Genomic DNA, 20,382 nt, shown 5'->3' on the forward strand with positions numbered 1-20,382 from the left:
ACACCATCCGTGTTTCCATAAAGAAGGTGGATGAAGGTGCACCTGTGGACCGTACCTTCTTCGTGAAGAGGGTCCTGTTGGACTGTTGTGGGTTCACTGTTGCGGGCATTTACTGCCTGCAGGATTTCCCCGGAGGAGGTTTTTACGATGTGACCTTCAGGAGTGCCAAGCTTTGCGAGCGCTTCCTGGAGATTTTGAAGGAGAAAGGAGGTGAGGGGCCCCCTCTCTGTACTGACCACTGTCCCGCTGTTTGTGATGCCAGTGCAGAGGAGCCGTATGGTGACTGTGCATATGTACAACCCGCATGTGCCAGCAGTTGATGTCCTGACCTTCCTCAGAAGGTACGTGAAGGTGGAAGGGGACCTAACCGACATCATGGACCCCTTTGGCATCTGGACCAGTAAGAGGCAGGTCAAGGTGACGCTGAGGATTGGCGCAGACGGGAACGTCGTACACCCACCGTCCAGCTTCGCGATCGGCAGGAGTAAGGGCTACCTGACCTATGCAGGGCAACCTAAAGTCTGCCATGCCTGTGGTAGGTCAGGTCATGTGGCGGCCGACTGCAAAGCCGCCATCTGCAGGGAGGAGGGACACCTTGCAAAGGATTGCCCACAAGAGAAAAGCTGCAACCTTTGCGGGGAAGCGGGCCACCTCCTATAGGGCAAGCCCGCAGCGGGGGACCACCTAGCCCAGGTCGCCGGCAGAGGCAATGTGGGGCCAGCAAGGACCCCACTAATGTGCAGGAGGGCCCAGCCCCGCAGGATGGGCCCGAGGCCAGCAAAGCGCCCCTGCAGGCTCCGCTCCCCCCCGACTACCCGGAGTCAATGGAGGCGGCAACAGGCGACCCAGGGGAGTGGACGACGGTCCAGAAAGCGAGGGGGAAGCTGCGTCGGCGGGCCCAGGAACCGCAACCATCAGGCGGGAAGAGGCAGCTACAGGGGGGCTATAAGAGCTCCTCTGACGAGGGGGATTCGGAGAGGGCCCACCCGAAGCAGAAGTTAAAGATCTCAAGGGAGAAGGAAAGCAGCACCACGCTTCCAGGTGACGGGAGGCGTCCTGAGGCTCCCTCCGACACCCAGTCACGTGCCGCTGGGGCACTGGAGGGCCCCCCGGAACTTCCAGGCGGGAAGGAGGAAACAGCGCATCCTCAGCCTGACCCAGAGCTGGACCCTCCTGCCTCCGTACCCCCGACGGGGGGATGCCACCCGGAAGGCAGCACGGACGGTTTCCTCAGCCTGGAGAGCGTCCAGCAGTTAGCCCGGGCAATGGGCATGAAGGACTGATGGAGGGGCTGAACCTTGGACTTGGGGAGGGTACTGCGGTCACTGCCCACAATGGGGGTACGAGTTGCGAGCATTAATGTGCGCAGTGTCAAGTCCACCGCAAGATGTGTGTCCACGTTGGCCTACCTGACCACCATCGAGGCGGACCTCCTGTTTCTGCAGGAGTGCGGGATACCGCACCTCGGCAGGTACGGGAAATGGTCCGGCGCCTGGACCTGTGGGCCTTCGATCTGGTCGGGGGGGTAACGACTGTCGCTCCTCGGGCCTGGCTATTCTGCTGCGTGGGCGCGACTTCACCATCTCTCAAGTTCAGGTGGTGGGGGGGCACCTCCTGGTGGCTGACGTCACCTACAGGAACAGTCCCCTGAGGCTGATCAATGTGTACGCCCCAGCGGTACAGAGTGAGCGGTTGGCCGTCCTGCAGCGGCTTCCACCCCTGCTGGCTACGCCCAGGCCGGTCATCCTAGGCGGAGACTTCAACTGCATCATCGATGCAGATGGAAGATCCGGCGTGGGGACAGCAGGTGGGGGTGTCAACTGGACGTCACATCCAGATTCCTGATGGGCACGGTGAAGGACGCCAAGCTGCTCGACATCTTCAGCACCCCTGCAGACGGAGCGCAGCCGAGGTACACCTGGTCGCGGCCAGACGGGTCTATTCGCTCAAGGATAGACTTCCTGTTTGTGTCACAGGCGTTCTTGATCAGGTCCACCCGCGTCGAGCCAGTGTTCTTCTCTGACCACTGCCTCCTGCTGTCCGACTGTCACTTACAGGATGACCAGCCGGCCGGCAAGGGGACGTGGAAGTTCAACACGACTCTGTTGACCCCAGAGAATGTCGAGGAGCTTAAGAGGGAGTATGCCGGTTGGAGAACCGTGAAACCCCTCTTTGAGTCTCCGGGCGACTGGTGGGATACGGTGAAGGAGAACATCAAGAGGTTCTTTGTCCTCAAGGGTGTTCGGAAGGCGAGAGAGGCGGGGAAAGCTGTCGCGACTCCAGAAAAGGGTGCAGAACCTGCTTCTTCTGCAGTTGATGGGGGTCGATGTCACGGAGGACCTCCGCGAGGTGAGGGGCCAGCAAGCCTCGCACTTCGCCGCGGAGGCGTCCAGGATAATCTTCCTGTCCAGGGTCCACTCCGTGGAGCACGACGAGACGTGCTCGCGTTTCTTCTTTCAGAAGGTGCACAAAGAGAGCTCTGTGCTTAGCCGGCTGAAGGAGGACAACGGCTCGGTGACGTCGTCTCGGCCCGACATTTTGAGGATCAGCAGATCCTTCTATGCCGGACTGTACGATACGAAGCCCACGGACAGCACGGCCTCCGAGTCGTTCCTGTCGTCTATCATGGAGGTCTTAGACGACGGCACGAGGGAGTGGCTGGACCGGCCGATATCCCTGGATGAGCTGACCAGAGCCCTCAAGTCCTTGGAGAGGAATAAGACTCCCGGGAGCGACGGCTTACCGGTCGAGCTGTATTCCGCTCTGTGGGACCTGGTCGGCCAGGACCTGCTGGTGGTGTATGATAGTGCGCTTCGGGCAGGGGAAATGTGCAAGTCCATGAGGAAGCGCATCATCACCCTCATTTACAAGAGGAAGGGGGAGAGGGACGAAATTAAGAATTGGCGTCCCATTTCACTATTGAACGTGGACTAAAAAATCCTGGCCAAGGTCATAGCCAACCGGGTCAGGTCTGTCCTGGAGTCGGTGATTCACCCTGACCAAACCTGTGCTGTGCCGGGCAGGAAGATCGCTGAGAGCCTCGCGCTCATCAGGGATACGATCGTCTACGTACAGGACAGGCGGGTGGACACCTGCCTCGTCAGCCTGGACCAGGAGAAGGCCTTCAACAGGGTCTCTCATGCTTACATGAGGGATGTCCTCTCCAAATTGGGGTTCGGTGCGGGCATCGCAATTGGATCCGGCTGCTCTACACCAACATTGTTGGCGCAGTCTCGATCAACGGGTGGGAATCGGACAGTTTTCCTGTTAGATCTGGAGTCAGACAGGGCTGCCCGCTCTCTCCTGCCTTGCTTGTGTGCTGTGTGGAGCCCTTCGCCGCATCCATCAGGAAGGACGTGAGCCTGAAGGGCGTGACTATCCCAGGCAGCGGAGGCCTTCAGGTCAAGACCTCCCTGTACATGGACGATGTCGCCGTCTTCTGCGCCGATCGTCGGTCGATGAGTAGGCTGTTGGACATCTGCGGCCAGTTTGAACTGGCCTCGGGAGCCAAACTCAATAGGGGTAAGAGCGAGGTCATGTTCTTCGGGAACTGGGACGACCGCTCCTTCATCCCCTTCACCGTCAGGACAGACTACCTGAAGGTGCTGGGTGTTTGGTTTGGTGGAGCTGGGGCGTGCACTAAGACTTGGGAGGAGCGTATCACCAAATTGAAGCAGAAGCTGGGCAGGTGGATGCTCCGGTCACTCTCCATCGCGGGTAAGAACCTGGTTGTCAGGTGCGACGGGCTTTCGGTACTGTTGTATGTGGCGCAGGCCTGGCCTATTCCCTGGACCTGCGCCGCTGCGGTCACCCGGGCCATCTTCCACCTCATTTGGGGGTCGAGGATGGACCGGGTCTGCAAAGACCTGGAAAATGGGGAAAGGACGTACCAAACACCACCCTCGCCCTGACGGCTACCTTTGTGTGCGGCTGCATCAAGCTGTGCGTAGATCCTCAGTACGCAAACACCAAGTGTCACTACTTACTGAGGTTCTACCTGTCCTCGGTGATGCGAAGGATGGGCCTGGCCTTGTTGCTGCAGAACGCTCCGAGTAGTTGGACCGTTCAGTACCACCTGTCCTTCGTGGAGAAATTTTTGAAGGGAAACACCTTTGACCACAAGGCCGTCAGGCAGTGGTCAGCACGTAGTATCCTCGAGACCCTTCGGGAAAAAGAGAGGGTGGATCCCGTCGTGTGGTTCCCCACGCAGACTGCCAAAGTCGTTTGGCAGAATGCCTCATTGCCAGAACTCTCAAACAAGCACAAGGACATTGCTTGGCTGGCGGTGAAGGGGCTCTGCCAGTGAGATCCTTTATGCACGCCCGGAATCTCTGCGCCATCGCACGCTGCCCTCGAGGCGGCTGCAGCAGGGACGAGACTGTCGATCACCTCCTTCTGGAGTGTGCCTATGCGCAGGAGGTCTGGAGGGGGATGCAGTGGTATTTGTCGAGGTTCGTCCCAAGCAGCTCCATGACGCGGGACTCCGTGCTCTACGGGCTGTTTCCCGGGACACACACCGAGACCAACATCAACTGCGCCTGGAGGACCATCAATGCGGTGAAAGACGCTCTTTGGTCTGCCCGCAACTTGCTGGTCTGCCAGCTGAAAGAACTGGCCCCGACCGAGTGTTGCAGACTGGCGCACTCCAAGGTCCAGGACTACGGGCTGAGGGACGCGCTAAAGCTTGGGGCAGCCGCCACCAAGGCGCGGTGGGGAAAGACCACGGTATGAAACCCCTCGTCCAGAATAGAAACAAGGGCCCTATCTGGTAACTGGGCCCAGCTGGCGCCTTCCCCAACTAGTCAGGGGGCCAACGGGGACTGTGCGGGGCGACGACTGCCGGGGTATTTTCTTTCCTTTGTTTTCTTTTCTTCTTTGTTTTATTTTCCTTTAGTTGGTGTATGTACCCCCGGGTAACCCGGAGCGGCTTGCATGACTGGGTAGGTGTATAAATATGTTTTATCTTTTGTACGTCTTACGAATAAAGTATATTTTTTCAAATAAAAAAAAGTGACGAAATGTCTGAAAACTCACCTTCCAGCTCAGCGAGCAAACTCACATCCAGAATTTGCACTGATGTCAGACACCACATCTCCTCTTGTAAAATCTACTGAGGTGAATTTTTTAAAGATCCCCCATTTGTTAGCCTTAATGTTTGAAGAGGACATTCCAGGAAAGTGGTGTCTTATGTTTCTTTTGCTCCTTTACTGATACAGAGACTAAATATTTCCATTCTCTTTTACTGATCCTGAAAGGGCAAATGATTTGGATGGAAACTAATACCTTTTGGGAAAAAGAAGCAAAATCAAGATTTCTGCTAAAGCCAGACGCCTGTTTATGAAGCAAACAGGGAGGCATAGATCGAGAATAAGAGGTAGAAGGTTTACAGGGGATTCAAGCGAAAATCTTTTCTCTCAGAATTGTGGAAATCACTGCCTGAAATGAGGATGGTACCCAGTCCTAGAATGGACCTTGGAGAGATAAAAACAGGAAGATCTGCGAAATGCCCGGCACCTCTAACAGCATCTGTGGGTATAAGTCATTTTGAACATGACAGAATAACTCTTATTTTTCTGTCTATATAGATGCTGGAGACCCGCTGAGTTTCCCTCGCACTTTCTATTTTTCAGCCTGTGCAGTGTGTCGGTTTTAGTTTAGAGGGATTATAAACTGAATTTTATAGGGTGCGTTCTGCTCACTCTGGCCGTCCACACTGAACACTGACTCTCCATGGCAATAACATGGTGTGAGTGGCCCTACTGAGTTAGTTGTGACCCTTCTGAGAGCATGTCCCACCCTCAGTGGATGATAGTCTATCTGATTGGCCAGCAGTCCAGCAGCCCCATTGGTGAGTAGAGCACTGAAGGGATAAACAGCTTGGATCCTGGAGAATGGTAGGTCAAGAGTATTGGACAAGGAGGGATCGGGGATCCTAACAGTTGATGGGGAGGTGGTGATGAGATGTGAGGCCTGAGGTTTTCGAGGCCAGGCATGGAGGAATAAAGAGGGAGAACATCCTGTGGGGATGTCAGGAGTGCTTCTAACACGGAAGGCCATGGAATGATATGCAACCCTTCCCACCTTTTCAACAAAATGATACAAAGAGAATGGTCTTTCCGCTCTCATCTGCCTATCACTGTCCAGTGTTTTATGGAGGTGAAGGTGAATTGAGGACTTCAAGTGGTCAATAATGGTCCGGGTAAGGCCGTCAATAGGCTGGAGGGCAAATCAGCCCATGCCTTACTGGGGGGATGAGTCTGCTGAGGTTGTAAGGTGGTGGGGTGGCCAACCAGAATATTCAGTATGCCTCTGTTGCCCCATCACTGAAAATAAGCCCAGTGTGCGGCTGCAAATTCCAGCTGTTATTTCTGTTATCTCTTACAGCATGCAGGCAATCACTGGGCCCAATGCACCAATGTGGCTGTGCCCAGGCTTCATGGAATCAACCTTTCTACACAGAAATCCATCTTAAAAAAAGAGTTGGGAATTGGTCCTGGTGTCCTGGACAAGACTTATTTCATAAGTCAGCATCACAAAAAAAAAGGATAAATCTCGTGATTACGACATTACTGTAGTAGGAACTTACCATGTGTGAATTAGCTGCCACATTTCCCACAGTGCAACAGTAACTACCAGGTGTCAAGATTTTATTTTCTTGAGGGCTCGTCTTGATATTTTCTCAAGGGGTGTAAGCAACTTTTTAATACTTAAGCACTCCCTTTTCATTCTTACTGACACATTTATGAGATGATGCAGTAACAATACTTTCAATATCGATTTGACATATGGGATATTTGCACTCACACAGAAGAGGAATTAGAATAATTCATCAAAATCCTCAAGAATTGTTAAGTCTCCATTAAACTGAAAGTGACAATATACGAGGAAACCATTAATATCATAGATGTCAAAGAATGGAAATTGCTACAACATAGCAGATGTATATCAGCAAGGAATGTTTTTTCAAAATAACCTTCCATGGACTGGCAAGTTCACAACTAATACATTTCCATCACATAAGCACAACGTTAAAACACTATAATCAGACAGTTGCAACCCCCACTTCGTACACTTCTGATCTCAATCTCAAGTTTAAACAGTTCATACATAGTTAGAGTCCACCATGATTTCCCCCATATAGCAGCTCCTGAACTTCAACACTCTTAAACTGGAGGTTCTGCATTCATTTGCAAAGGATTAATTATGTCAATGACTTAAAATTGTCTTGGACCCCAGTTAGTTCTGTATTCCTGGTGGTTGATTTAAAAACATTCTTACATTCACAGCCTTCTACTACCCTCTCGGGGCGGCGCGGTGGCTCAGTGGTTAGCACCGCAGCCTCACAGCACCAGGGACTGGGGTTCGATTCCAGCCTCAGGCAACTGTCTGTGCGGAGTTTGCACATTCTCCCCATGTCTGCGTGGGCTTCCTCCAGGTGCTCCGGTTTCCTCATACAGTCCAAAGATGTGCAGGCTAGGTGGATTGGCCATGCTAAATTGCCCATAGTATTCAGGAGTGTGTGGGTTATAAGGGGATAGGTCTGGGTGGGATATATCAAGGGGCGGTGTGGACTTGTTGGGCCAAAGGGCCTGTTTCCACACGGTAGGGAATCTAATCTAATCTCTCCTCCCTCAGCCCACCCCACTGCAGCTTTCTCCAGAGGTTCCTCCTCCTCACTACCCATCGCAGTCTCCTCCCCCAGTCTTTCAGTGCCCCGCACCCCTGTATATGGAATCCCTGTCCTCAGCAAAAGCAGCCCCCAGTCCCAGCATCAGTAAGAGCTCACTCCCACATGCTGGATAAAATTCCCTTACTGCTGTCAGCTTCTTACCTAACAGCTCGCTATCCTTCCATTCAGAGGCTGCTTCTCCCCTGTTTCTGTGACCAATGGAGCAAACGTATGGGAGAGCCAGAATGTGATTGGAAGGCCACCATTTCCTTCCATTCTGTTTGTGGGAGTGACTTCTTTCTGGTTGTCCAGGTGAGTGGATTTTTCCAGATGTTTTGTGGACTTCAAGAGACAAATTCACCTGCTGTCCCCTTTGTACTTCATCAGCTGTAAAGCTTTTTGGGACTTCCTATGATCATGAACGGTGCTATATAAATGTAAATCTTTCTTTGACTAATTGTTGTTTTCCCAGTTGATTCTGTCTGCTTTTTACGGGGGATAATACCTCAGATATGTGATGGATGTGTGGCATTCAACAGCAACGCAACAGGTTACAGTGTTTAATTGATTAAGTTATGCCTCAGATTATTGCCCTACGGTTTACAGCCACATAGTTCATAAGCATGATCCTTGACTTGCAGTTTATAGATTTAGATCAACTGACAGAAATCATGAAAATAACAGGCACACCCACACAAGATTTTGTTCAGAAGCTGCAGAGTCAAGAGGTAAGCAGAATATTTTAAACCTATGCAACATAACAGCAGAACATTTTAATTATTTAATGGTTCCTTTATTGTTATGACTTTAATGCTGTCCTTTTGCAGGTTCTCAGCCCAACACACTGGCCAAGCTAAATTGAGCCAGATTGATTTTAGACTGTCGTAAATCTTATGTGGAAATTGCAGATAAAAGCAATTATTGAAATATTCTGCTAGCAGATGATATTAGGAACATGAGTCAGCCCATCAAGTCTGCAATTAGATTGTTTGTGTTGTGCACCTGAAATCCATTTTCCAACCTTTTCTGAAGCTCAGATCTCGGAAAGGAATTATGTTAGTGAAAATTGGTTTGATTTCAACTTTAAGGCTATAAGCATGTGGATTTTGGGGCTGCTGGACTGCTCAGACAATCAGATAGGCTCACTCCTTCCAATGTTAAATGATAGATTTAAAAGGTGTCTTCACATTTTCCTGCACAGTTTGTTATAGGACCATGTTAGCATTGGCTAAGTTGGTAGTATTCTCACCCTTATATCTGAAGGTGTGGATTCAAGTACCACTCCATGAATTGAGCAGCAAAAATTATGGCTGACAGTCTAGTACATTATTAAATGAGAGTGCTACATCTGTGGAGGCATTGTCTTTCAAACCGAGTTCCCAAGTGCCTTCCCAGGTGAATGTGAAAGAGCCATGATGTCATACAGCATGGAGACAGACTAACTGATCCATGCTGACCATGTTCCCAAACTAACCTAGCCCCAATTGCCTGCACTTGGCTCATATCCCTCCAAATTTTTCTTATTCATGAACTTAACCAAATGACTTTTAAACATTATAACTGTACCTGCATCCACCACTTCCCCTGGAAGTTAATTTCACACACAAATCACTGTCTGTATAAAAAAGCACCCCCTCTGTGCTTTTTAAAACTTTCTCCTCTCACCTTAAAAGTATGCCCCCTAGTTTTAAACTCACCCACCTTAGGGAAAAGACGTTTGCTATTCATCTTATCTACACCCCTCATGATTTTATAATCCTCTTTAAGATCACACCTCAATCTCCTATCCTCCAGTGAAAAAATATCCAAGCTTTTATAACTCAAACCCTGCATCCCCAGCAACATCCTGGTAAATCTTTTCTGAACCCTCTCCAATTTAATAATATCCTTCCTATGGCAGGACAACCAGAACTGAACTCGGTACTCCAGAAGAAGTCTCACCAATATCCTCCACAACTTCAACATAACATCCCAGCTCCTATACTCAGCACTCTGAGCAATGAAGGCAAGCGTGCTAAACATCTTCTTAAACACCCAATGTACCTGTACCACAAATTTCAAAGCATTATGTACCTGAACCCCAAGGTCTATGTTCTACAACACTACCCAAAGTCCTATAATTGTCTAAGTGCTACCCTTGTTACAGAGATAGTAGGAACTGCAGATGCTGGAGAATCTGAGATAACACAGTGTGAAACTGGATGAAGACAGCAGGCCAAAGCAGCATCTGAGGAGCAGGAAAGCTTGATACTTTAGGTCGGGACCCTTCTTCTAAAGAAGGGTCCCGACCTGAAACTTCAAGTTTTCCTGCTCCTCTGATGCTGCTTGGCCTGCTGTGTTCATCCAGCTTCACACCACGTTATCTCTAAGTCCTACTCTTGCTTGGTTTACCAAAATAAAATACCTCTCACTTATCCAAAATAATCTCCATCTGTCACTCCTTAGTCCATTGACCCAATTGATCAAAATCTCTTTGTAATCTTAGATAACATTCTTCACTATCTGCTGTGTCATCAATTTTGCTGTCATCTGCAAACTTATTTACCATGCCTCCTATATTCTCATCCAAATCATTTCTATAAATGACAAACAAAAGTGGACACAGTACTAATCCCTGTGGAACACTGCTGGTCACAGGCCTGCATTCCGAAAAACAACCATCCACCACCACCCACTGTCTCGTATCTTGCAGCCAATTTTGTATCCAACTGGCAAGCTCACCCTGAGTCCCATGTTATCTAACTACTAATTAGTCTACCATGTGGAACCATGTCAAAGGCTTTACTAAAGTCCATGTCAACAACAGTTGGCACACTGCCCTCCTCAATCTTTTTGCCTACTTCCTCAAAAAAACTCAATCAAGTTTTTGAGACCCTATTTCCCCTGCACAAAACCAAATGCCTCTCCAAGTGCATGTAAATCCTATCTTTCAGAATCACCTCCAACAACTTACTATTACTGATGTCGGATCTCACAAGTCGATAGTTCCCAGACTACTCCTTACAGCCTTTCTTCAATAAAGGCACAACACTGGCCGCTGTCAAGTCCTCCAGCATCACCCCATGGTTACAGATAATTCAGTTTTTTTTTATTAGATTAGATTAGATTCCCTACAGTGTGGAAACAGACCCTTCAGCCCAACAAGTCCACACTGCCCCTTACAGCATCCCACCCAGACCGATCCCCATTCCCCTATAACCCACACACCCCTGAACACTGCGGGCAATTTAGCATGGCTAGTCCACCTAGCCTGCACATTTTTGGACTGCGGGAGGAAACCAGAGCACCCGGAGGAAACCCACACAGATACAGGGAGAATGTGCAAACTCTGCACCGACAGTTTCCCAAAGCTGGAATTGAATCCGGGTCCCTGGCGCTGTGAGGCTGCAGTGCTAACCACTGAGCCACCGTGCCTTTCTTTATAGCACTGTTTCAAAGAAGAGCAGAGGAGTTATCCCCAGCTCCTGAATCATCACCGCAAACAAAATAAAATAAAAGCAAAATGCATCAAATGCTGTTGATGTGAAATAAAAACAGAAGGTGCTGAAGAAACTGAACAGGTCTGGCAGCATCTGTGGAGACAGAAGCAGAGATAACATATCAAATTCAATAAGTCTTCTTCAGAACTTCTGACGAAGAGTCATAAGACTTGAAACATTAACTGTATTTTTCTGTACACAGATGATCGAAGACCTGTTGACCTTCTCCAGCACTTTTTTTTAATACTTCGAGCATATTGTTGTTTCTGAATACTTGCTATGCACAAACCAGCTGCCACATTTCCTACTTCAACAAACGACTACACAACAACGTTGTAATTACTACGCCGAGTACTGGTGGTTCTGAAAGGTTTTACATAAATGCACATCTTTCTGCATTTTGTTATTTTGATAATTTAGTTGGTGATATTCTCTTCGAGCTATGTTAGAAAACAAAGTCAGTAAAATATTTCACTGGATTATTGTTAAGATCCAGATTGCATGACATTTGATTTCTTGTGCAATTATTGGTTAATTATACATTTCCTGTTTGGCTTATGATACTCTTTCTATGAGCATGCTAATTAGATTTAGTGCTGTTTCCAAGTGCTGCAAGAGAAATGTTCAGAGATGGGTTACCATGGCAACAAAATGAAGGCAATCAGCCAAAACAATTACTAAATTGGAGCTGAGCTTCAAGCAGATCTTTTCTTTGTAGCTGAGACTAAATTAATTGCCTACAACTTATATTTCTTATTGGAAACTAAGCAATAAGAAATGCTACAATCTAAAAGTCTACTTCATTATTAATGCTGCTGATTGAAATATTGTATTTTAAATATGGTAACATCAATAAACTCATTCTCAAAAGATCTATTTCCTCCAAAAATGATTTACAATTGAACATAACTCATAAACTATGAGGTACTGAATTGATTCCAATAAGCATAGATTTCTGTCTAATAAAGCTTCAAACTTTAACAAAGACAATAAAAAGTCAAACCTCTAAAGGGCTTCACGTGAGTGACATAAAGTTGATAATGATGAAGAAAAACACACTAACTACACGGAATAATGACTTACTTGAAAATATTTTTAGATAGAGATGAAATTAATTAAAAATTAGGTTTCAATCTTCCCTCAGTGGTCACATCTTGTTTCAATCAGAAAGTAAATTTCACTGAAGGATTTGATTTGCTAACATTATAATGTAGTATTGAGAAGTGGGGCACTTTTAGAGGTGCTGGATCTTTAATGAGACATTTAAATTGATGCCTCACTTGCCTTCTCAGGTTGGCATAAAAGATACGTAGAATTCCTACAGTGTGGTAGAAAGTCATTTGGCCCTACAACTGACTGACCCTCCAAAGAGCATCCCACCCAGACTCACCCTACCCCTCTAACCCTGCATTCCGATGGCTAATCCACTTAATCTGCACATCGCTGGCCACTATGGGCAATTTAGCATGGCCAGTCTATCTAACCTGCACATCTTTGGACTTTGTGAGGAAACTGGAGCACTCTGAGTCAACCCATTCAGACACGGGGAGAATGTGCAAACTCCATACAGCCACTTGCCTGAGGACTGAATTAATCCAGGTCCCTGGCACTGTGAGGCAGCAGTGATAACCCGGCCACCCAACCTTGGTGTCATTGAAGAAGGATTCTTGTGGTTTCTGGCAAATATTAAACTCTTAAAAGACATCACTATAAGCATAATATCAGATCATCTTGTTCATTTCCACTTGTGAGACTTTGCTGCATATAAAAAATTATTGCATTTCCCTACAATGTATCAGGCACTACACTTCAAAAGTGCTTCCTTGGAAAGCATTTCGGAATATGCTGAATTTAAGCAAGATGGTATACAATTACAAGATGTCTGTTTCTACACAAGTTGACATGAGGTGGCAGATGCATTTTCAGACTTCCACATTTATGAAGTGGAGACTTCATTGGTAACTTTAAACTAGAACTAAGAGGTTGAATGTCAATAAATTGCTATTTTCATTTCAGCATTGAACAGATTTGAGGTTTTTAGGGATTCTGAAATGTAGCAAATTTGTTTGATTTGGCCTTAACGGAAAAGGTAGAAATGTATATTTTTTTAACCGAAACGTGTCTCTAATTGAAATAAAGTAGATATTTTTAAGATCTTACTGATATTTCTAGAGTTCAACATGTATAAGCAGGCATATTAGCAGTTTAACAATTTATTACGCAATGTAAAGTTTTAGTTTATTATATTCCCCAATAAAAACATTGTTTTTTTTAGATTATCATAAAATTAATTTTTAAAAATGCCATCAGATGTTCATATAGATCTTGGAATAATCTGAAATGAGATGTTTGAGGAGCCTTTACAATCTGAAATGAAATGTTTGAGGAGCCGTTAGTTAACTATACTAAATACTCACAAGCTGCCAGAAACGTTGTGCCTTAAATGAAACATGAGCAATCATGTTATATATTTGCTTTCTACAGGCTAAAAATTACATCAAAAGTTTACAAAGGGTTCCCAAAAAAGATTTTAAAGCTCTGTTTGCAAGTGCAAGTCAAGCAGGTAAGGGACTCTTATAAATTGGTAAGTTCTTGTGAAAGAGTTAAATAGTGTATAGCAAGGATTTAGTAATAATCAGTCAGTGAAGCAACAAAATGTTCATTAACTATGGAAGTTTAGGACAATTGTTGTCTGTTTATCAGGGTATTCAAGGATTATTAAAGCAATTTCTGCTTAAAACACTTTTAGTACTTCACTACTTTGGGTAGATTCCAGTAGCTACTGTCCATGAGTTTGTTTATATTACTGAAAATAACTGCCTGAATACAGATACATTCATGGCAAATTTTGTATGTGGCTATTATTCTGCCACTGAGATAAAGCGGGCTGTTTGAGAAGTGTAAACATCAGGTGCTAAATCTCTAGAACATGAACGAAACCAGCGATAAGTCCAAACATTGACTGTAAACAGATGAATCAGTGCATGAATTTGACAGCTGATCAATCTAAACTGGTAATGGAAGGAGGTGAAATGCCATCTAAGGTTCATCACCAATATCCTTCCTCCACAGAATGTGTTAGTGAGGCAATGGGGTTGGAAATTGATGTGCTTGTGGATATGATGCCTGACCCCTTCTTGCCCATTCTTTGTGACCAATTGCAAGTACTACTGTGCCATCCAATAGACATTTCCTTGTTATAGGTGAGGATGTTACCCTGAAATTAGACTTAAGTTACAACTGGTGCAATCTTCCCAAAATGGCAGCTAGCCAATTTGGGATTATTGGTATTTTTACACTTCTACTTCACAACTGCAATACTAAAATTTACATCCATCTGGTCAGTTTGTGCATGATTGTCAATATTTGTTAGTGCCAAAAAGATACTAAGAGATAATTTTGCTTGTGTCTCTTTCTCCTGACCGATATTTATTTCTAAATCAATATCACAAAAATAACTTGTTGTTATTCTACTGCTACTTGTGCAAACTTTCTGTGCATAAATTGGGTGCTATTGGGTCACACGTACTCTGACGGTGCTCAATTAGCTGTTCAGCACTTTGAAAATTTGTGAAAGGCACGATATAATCAAAGATAACAAGGTGTAGAGCTGGATGAACACAGCAGGCCAAGCAGCATCAGAGGAGCAGGAAAGCTGACCCTTCTGAAGAAGGGTCCAGACATGAAACATAAGCTTTCTTGCTGTTCTGATGCTGTTTGGTCTGCTGTGTTCATCCAGCTCTACACCTTATCTCAGATTCTCCAGCATTGGCAGTTTCTACTATCTCTGACAATATAACAAAGCCTTCTTTCAATTCTTTGAAACAGCTTGGCAGATTGTCCTACATTGGCATTTCATGCAGCATTGATTTAAATTAGTTTAATAACGTGTACACGACATCATTCGTTGAAGCTTCACATTTCAGTAGCTTAATGATATCACGTTGCTAACTTTGTTTTTTTTCTCAAAACAGCTGTCAACTTAATGGAAAAAATGCTTGTACTCGATGCAGAGAAACGAATAACTGCTGCAGAAGCTTTGGCTCATTCTTATTTTGAGCAGTATCGAGATCCTGAAGAAGAGACTGTGGCAATGCCATATGACGATAGTTTTGATAACATGGATTGCACTATTGAAGAATGGAAATGTAAGCAATCTTCAAATATTGATTTTTTTAAAAATTGTTTTCAGGTCACGATTCACACTAGATCACATAAATTGACCATCCCTGATGCTGGGATCCATGCAAAGGGTTTTTAGAGTCAACTGCATTCTGTTGGACCAAAGTCATGTGCTGCCCAGTATAATATTTGATTCAATGACTCTAATTTTGAATTAAAATCAGGTACCAGCTGGTACCCACATTATAAAAAGGCTAATGAGACCCAGAAGAAGGTGCAAAAGAAAATATTGATTTTTAAGGATGAACTGTGCTGTTATTACAATCAGAATAAAGAACATTGAGGGGAAACCTCAGCAAAGTCTTTAAAGTTATGGAAGAACTTGATAGGCTTAATGTCCAAAAGAGTGACACTTCCTGTTCTCCAGACACCAAAACTGGGGCCACAATAGTAAGATAGGACTCTCCTCCTTAACTTATCCCCTCACCTAGGTTCAACCACGACCAATCATCTCTCTCTAGTGGGAGAGCAGCCAATGGTCTGGTAAAACTCTGGTGACTTGATTTTTAGTCACTAATAAATTTAGCATGATGGCTGAGTGGTTGGCACTGCTACCTCACAGCACCAGGGAGCCAGGTTCAATTCCAGCCTCAGGCGACTATCTGTGTGGAGTGTGCACATTCTCCCTGTGCCTGCTCTAGTTCGTTCCCACTGTCCAGAGATGTGCAGGCTAGAGGGATTAGCCATGGGAAATGCAGGGCTATAGGGATACGGTACGGGGAGTAAGTCTGGGTGGGATGCTCTTCGGAGAGTTGGTGTGGACTTGTTGGGCTGAATAGCCTGTTTCCACACCAGAGGGATTCTAGCAATTATATCAGTTTGTAACAAATCCAGTAGAAAAGCTAGAGGAAATTACTTTACACAAAGATCAAAATGTAGTCATCAATATCTCGAGAAAAAAAGTTAATGGGTTTGTGGGTAATTGGTCAAGGTGATGTGGTGTCTCAAATTCGAAGCTTTAAAATATATTGAAGGATGGGATTTTATAACAAAACAGAACAACTGGAGGAATATTCATTTGAAAGAGAAGAAGCCAGACAATGGATATTTTAAGGCATTTCTTGCCAAATGTTGATTGGAAGAGTTTGGACATGCCATGTAATTATTGTTCCATTGAACATGTTTTCATTGGTCATCTAATTTATGCTCAACTTGTGTTCAAGTTGAATGATGAAATTCTCAGAAAACTTCTGTGTGGCCACTGTGAGGTTTCAAATTACCATCATTTTCATTGCTCCCAGTTCTTAATCGGCCTGAGACCTCAGTACAAACCTCTCACAAGTTGATGGAGATGTGTCTCTCTTAGAGTGAATGTGGATGTCTGGAATAGGAAATGGAAAACTTCACCTGGTGAAGTTAAAGATGATCTAATGATATTTAGATTGAATCACATATTAAGGATAGAACTGAGACTATGCTTTAATCAGTAATTAACCTGTAGATTTCACTAATGGTTAACACTGATATTCTGGCACTGTACTGAAAAACTTGAAAATGTTAGATTCCCTCACACCTCATTCTGTAAGGCCCACCTAGCTGATCTCGTTACAGTTTTATTGCTGTTTATTTTTCATACTGTTAGATCTTGTGATATTTTCTTTATACTTCTGGATGCTTTGATTCACTTGTTGGTTAAAAAATACTACCAGGAGAAGAACATTTGTGTAAGGCTCAGAACATCCTGGATTTGATTCCAGGTTCCTGTTGTGGTCAGTTCTGGTCAAGATTCCATACTTAATACTTGGTATATCAAGTTATCTGTTACTCCACAGATGCTGGTATTTTCAGTATTTTCCAGTCATGGATAGCCAATTTCAATTAAAATAGCAATTGAGATTTTACAGTTGGCCTCCAGATCAGTGTGTTAGAAAGGGAAGAAATTACTGGAGTTCCCAATACTAATTACTCTCCAGTGGCCTTTGCTGTGGAAATGTACGATTCTATATAGGGAAACTTATCCATAGTTGAATAGGTTCAACTTATACATCAATATTGTCTTAGCAAGGTACCTATATAACTGTGACCCGGTAAGAATCAGTACCTTCAAGAGGTATGGGAAAGGAATTTGAGGGAAAAGATCTATCTCACTATTGCTGTTAGAATTTATCAAACACATCGCCATCCTCCGAATCATTCCTTTTGTTGTCCTGCTGAATGACACCAGCCACACTTGATTCCTTTAAGTTATGCACGTTTGGCAAGTATAGCTCTAGCAATGGCCCAGCTTTGTAACCCTCATAACTACTTCTAGAAATACCTCAGAGATCTGTCTTTGGATCCTATTCTTGCTCGTGCATGTTGCCTCTTGTCAACAACACCCAACAACTCCAGTAACAACTATTTTGTGAGAGGATGGCTTTTAGATAGTGTCAGACTGAGTACTTTATAAGAAAATGTGTAAGACACCAAAGACAAACTGAATAATTAAATTTGTGCAATTGGTTTTCAAAGTTTTGGCAAAGATCTGTAAAAGATGGCTTACTGCAAGGGAATAAATTCATTTCTTTTCTGCCTAGGTCATACTTATAAAGAAGTGATTAACTTTAAACCATCAACTGGAATACCAGAATCAAAAGAAACAGCGGTGTAACACTGGAATCATAGCTAGAATACAGAAGTAGTATATAATTGTGGAATGAGCAGCCAGCTCTGAAGACATTAATTCATTTAGTTACTTGTTGTTTCAATGTTTTGAAAAAAAAAGTACGCAATTTTAAATTTATGTCTACAGTTCAGTGTAACTTTGTGTTTTGAAGGTCAAACTCTGCACCAGCATTTCTTGGAAATACTTCAGTATTGTAACATTTTTAAATACTTGTGATTTTAGGCTGAAATGTCTCCAGACAATAATGGAGTGAAAAAAAGGCAAAAGCAATCTTGTTCCTACTCTGAATTTTTTCATGGTGCTACATAAATTCAGAAGTTGGTGTATCATCAGAGGATAGTTTCTCATGACTACATTGTCTGCAGCCACTTGTGTACTCTCTTTAATTGGTGTATAATGTCTTTAATCATCATTCTTTAAGTGACGTTAGTAAGATAATGTAGAGTCAATGTTAATGTTGGTTGTGTTAAAATAATAACAAACACATAAGGGTATTGTAAGATAATTAATCTATTCTCAATCCCATTATAACTATTCTCACACACTAATTAGAGGATATTACCGAAGGTTACATTTTTAAAATCCTTGACCAAAACTGACCATTAGAACTGGGCTAGCATACAGCACTGACCAATCGTGTGGGATTTCCCACTCCAAGCAAACTAGTTCAGTTTTTCATTAATCAAGCTAATAATGGTAGTTCACTCATAATTTACAAACTGTATTTCAAGCGAATATGAAATTAACAGTATAACTCCATTAGGTGAACAAAAAAAACCAAAGAACTGCAGACACTGGAAATCAGAAACAAAATCACAAATTGCTGGAAAAACTCAGCAGGTGTGGTAGCATCTGTGGAAAGAAAGCAGAGTTAACATTTCGGGTCCAGTGATCCTTCTTCAGAACTTGTTGATGCTGAATTTTTCCAGCGATTTGTGACTTTGTTTCTAACTTAATTAAGGTGCTGTTTGTTCCACTCAAATGGCTCAAAGACCAGCATATGTGTTACACTGAACATTCCTCTCAATCAGCTGTTGGAAATCTGCACTCTGAACAGGGTACAGTGCGACCTTTTGGAACTGGCCAAATAATTATGTGTCTCTTTAATCAGATTGAAGAATTGTTATCTCACTGCACAGAGTTTGAATCAGGATGTGTCAGTTATAAAATTAAATCCAATGTCAAATCATCTACAGAAAGAATAAGAGAAATACCCATAAGATTTAGGAGCAGAAGTCAATACAGCCCAAATCTACTGTCCCATCCTGAGCAATCATGGCTGATCTGATAATGCTCAATTTCATTTTCTTGACTTTTCCCCAAAGACAGAGATTTAGAACATAGAACAGTACAGCACAGAACAGGCCCTTCAGCCCACAATGTTGTGCCGACTCTTTGATCAGTAAAGGAATCAGTTATCTCAGCCTTGAATATGCTTAATGATGCAGCCTCAACAGTTCTGTCACAAAGAATTCAACACAGTCACCACCTTCTGAGAGAAGAAAATCCTCCTTATCTCTCTTTTAAATGTGTAACCTGTTATTCTGAGATTATGCTCTCTGGTCCTAGACTCTATTACAAAGGGGAAAAATAGAGAGAAGGAATGTAAAACTGGATGATGAGAGACAGAAAGAAAAAGTAAAACTTATCTGAGTGTCCATTAATAATTAATATCTGAAGAAATGAGACCCACATTTATTAAAGCAGATTTCCAGCACTGGAGGGATTGATGACAATTAAAATTTAAAACACCATTAAAACATACTTGTTTTCCACCACTCTCTGTATTTCAATGCCAAGATCCTTTAGATAACTTTCTGTTGCAGCTTCTGGAGGAGAAGGGTATCTTGGACAGTAACTTCCTTTTATGCACTTAACTGATGTGCAACTGTTGGAAATTGCTTTCTAATTTACATGAATAGTAATGATAAAGTTCATTGCAACTTCTACCACAAAATCCACCATATTTTCTCTCAAACTAGTGAAAGCATACTTCAACAATTTCCTCAGGGATGCCATCTAGTTATTTATGGTAACTTTTCTGTGTTTCCTTGTAAACTGTGCTATACATTATCTGGTATTGCATGTAGACACTCACCCACTGTAACTAGCCTTGTGAACTTATGGCAGTAGCATAAAAACACTTTCTAAAGGAGCAATATTGACTGAATTGTAATAAATTATGAACTGTAATGCAAAGAAACCATGAGAAGTTAAAACATTAAAATATTTTTAAAATTTGAGGAATACCATTGTTCCTGCTAGCTGCTATGTTTGTGCACTGGGTCTCATTGTTTGAGAAAATGTTACTGGGACATCATCCATGCTATCACAATTGCAATGTTTTGTCATCTATTATATGTTAGGTATTCATGATACTGGGAGCAAAAAAAGACATCTACAGAGATCACCTAAAATTGAAAATTGACTAAAGACAGAATGTGGCC

At 44.0% G+C, this 20,382-nt stretch overlaps 1 protein-coding gene across 3 annotated transcripts in view; it reads left to right on the plus strand.

The window, feature by feature from the left end:
• The window catches only part of LOC125463418 (mitogen-activated protein kinase 12-like), a 79,864-nt gene extending 59,682 nt beyond the window's left edge, over positions 1-20,182 (plus strand). For 2 of the 3 annotated variants that reach the window (XM_059654608.1, XM_059654609.1), the window contains exons 9-12: positions 8,318-8,397; positions 13,633-13,711; positions 15,123-15,296; positions 17,847-20,182. In XM_059654608.1, coding sequence (XP_059510591.1) covers positions 8,318-8,397; positions 13,633-13,711; positions 15,123-15,296; positions 17,847-17,920 — 407 coding nt within the window. In that variant the 3' untranslated portion in view covers positions 17,921-20,182. The remainder of the gene's footprint in view (positions 1-8,317; positions 8,398-13,632; positions 13,712-15,122; positions 15,297-17,846) is intronic. The other variant, XM_059654610.1, reaches the window with a different exon arrangement.
• The last annotated feature ends 200 nt before the right edge of the window (positions 20,183-20,382 follow it).

This window comes from Stegostoma tigrinum, chromosome 25 (assembly GCF_030684315.1).
Source record: "Stegostoma tigrinum isolate sSteTig4 chromosome 25, sSteTig4.hap1, whole genome shotgun sequence".
NCBI classification, from domain to species: Eukaryota; Metazoa; Chordata; class Chondrichthyes; order Orectolobiformes; family Stegostomatidae; genus Stegostoma; species Stegostoma tigrinum.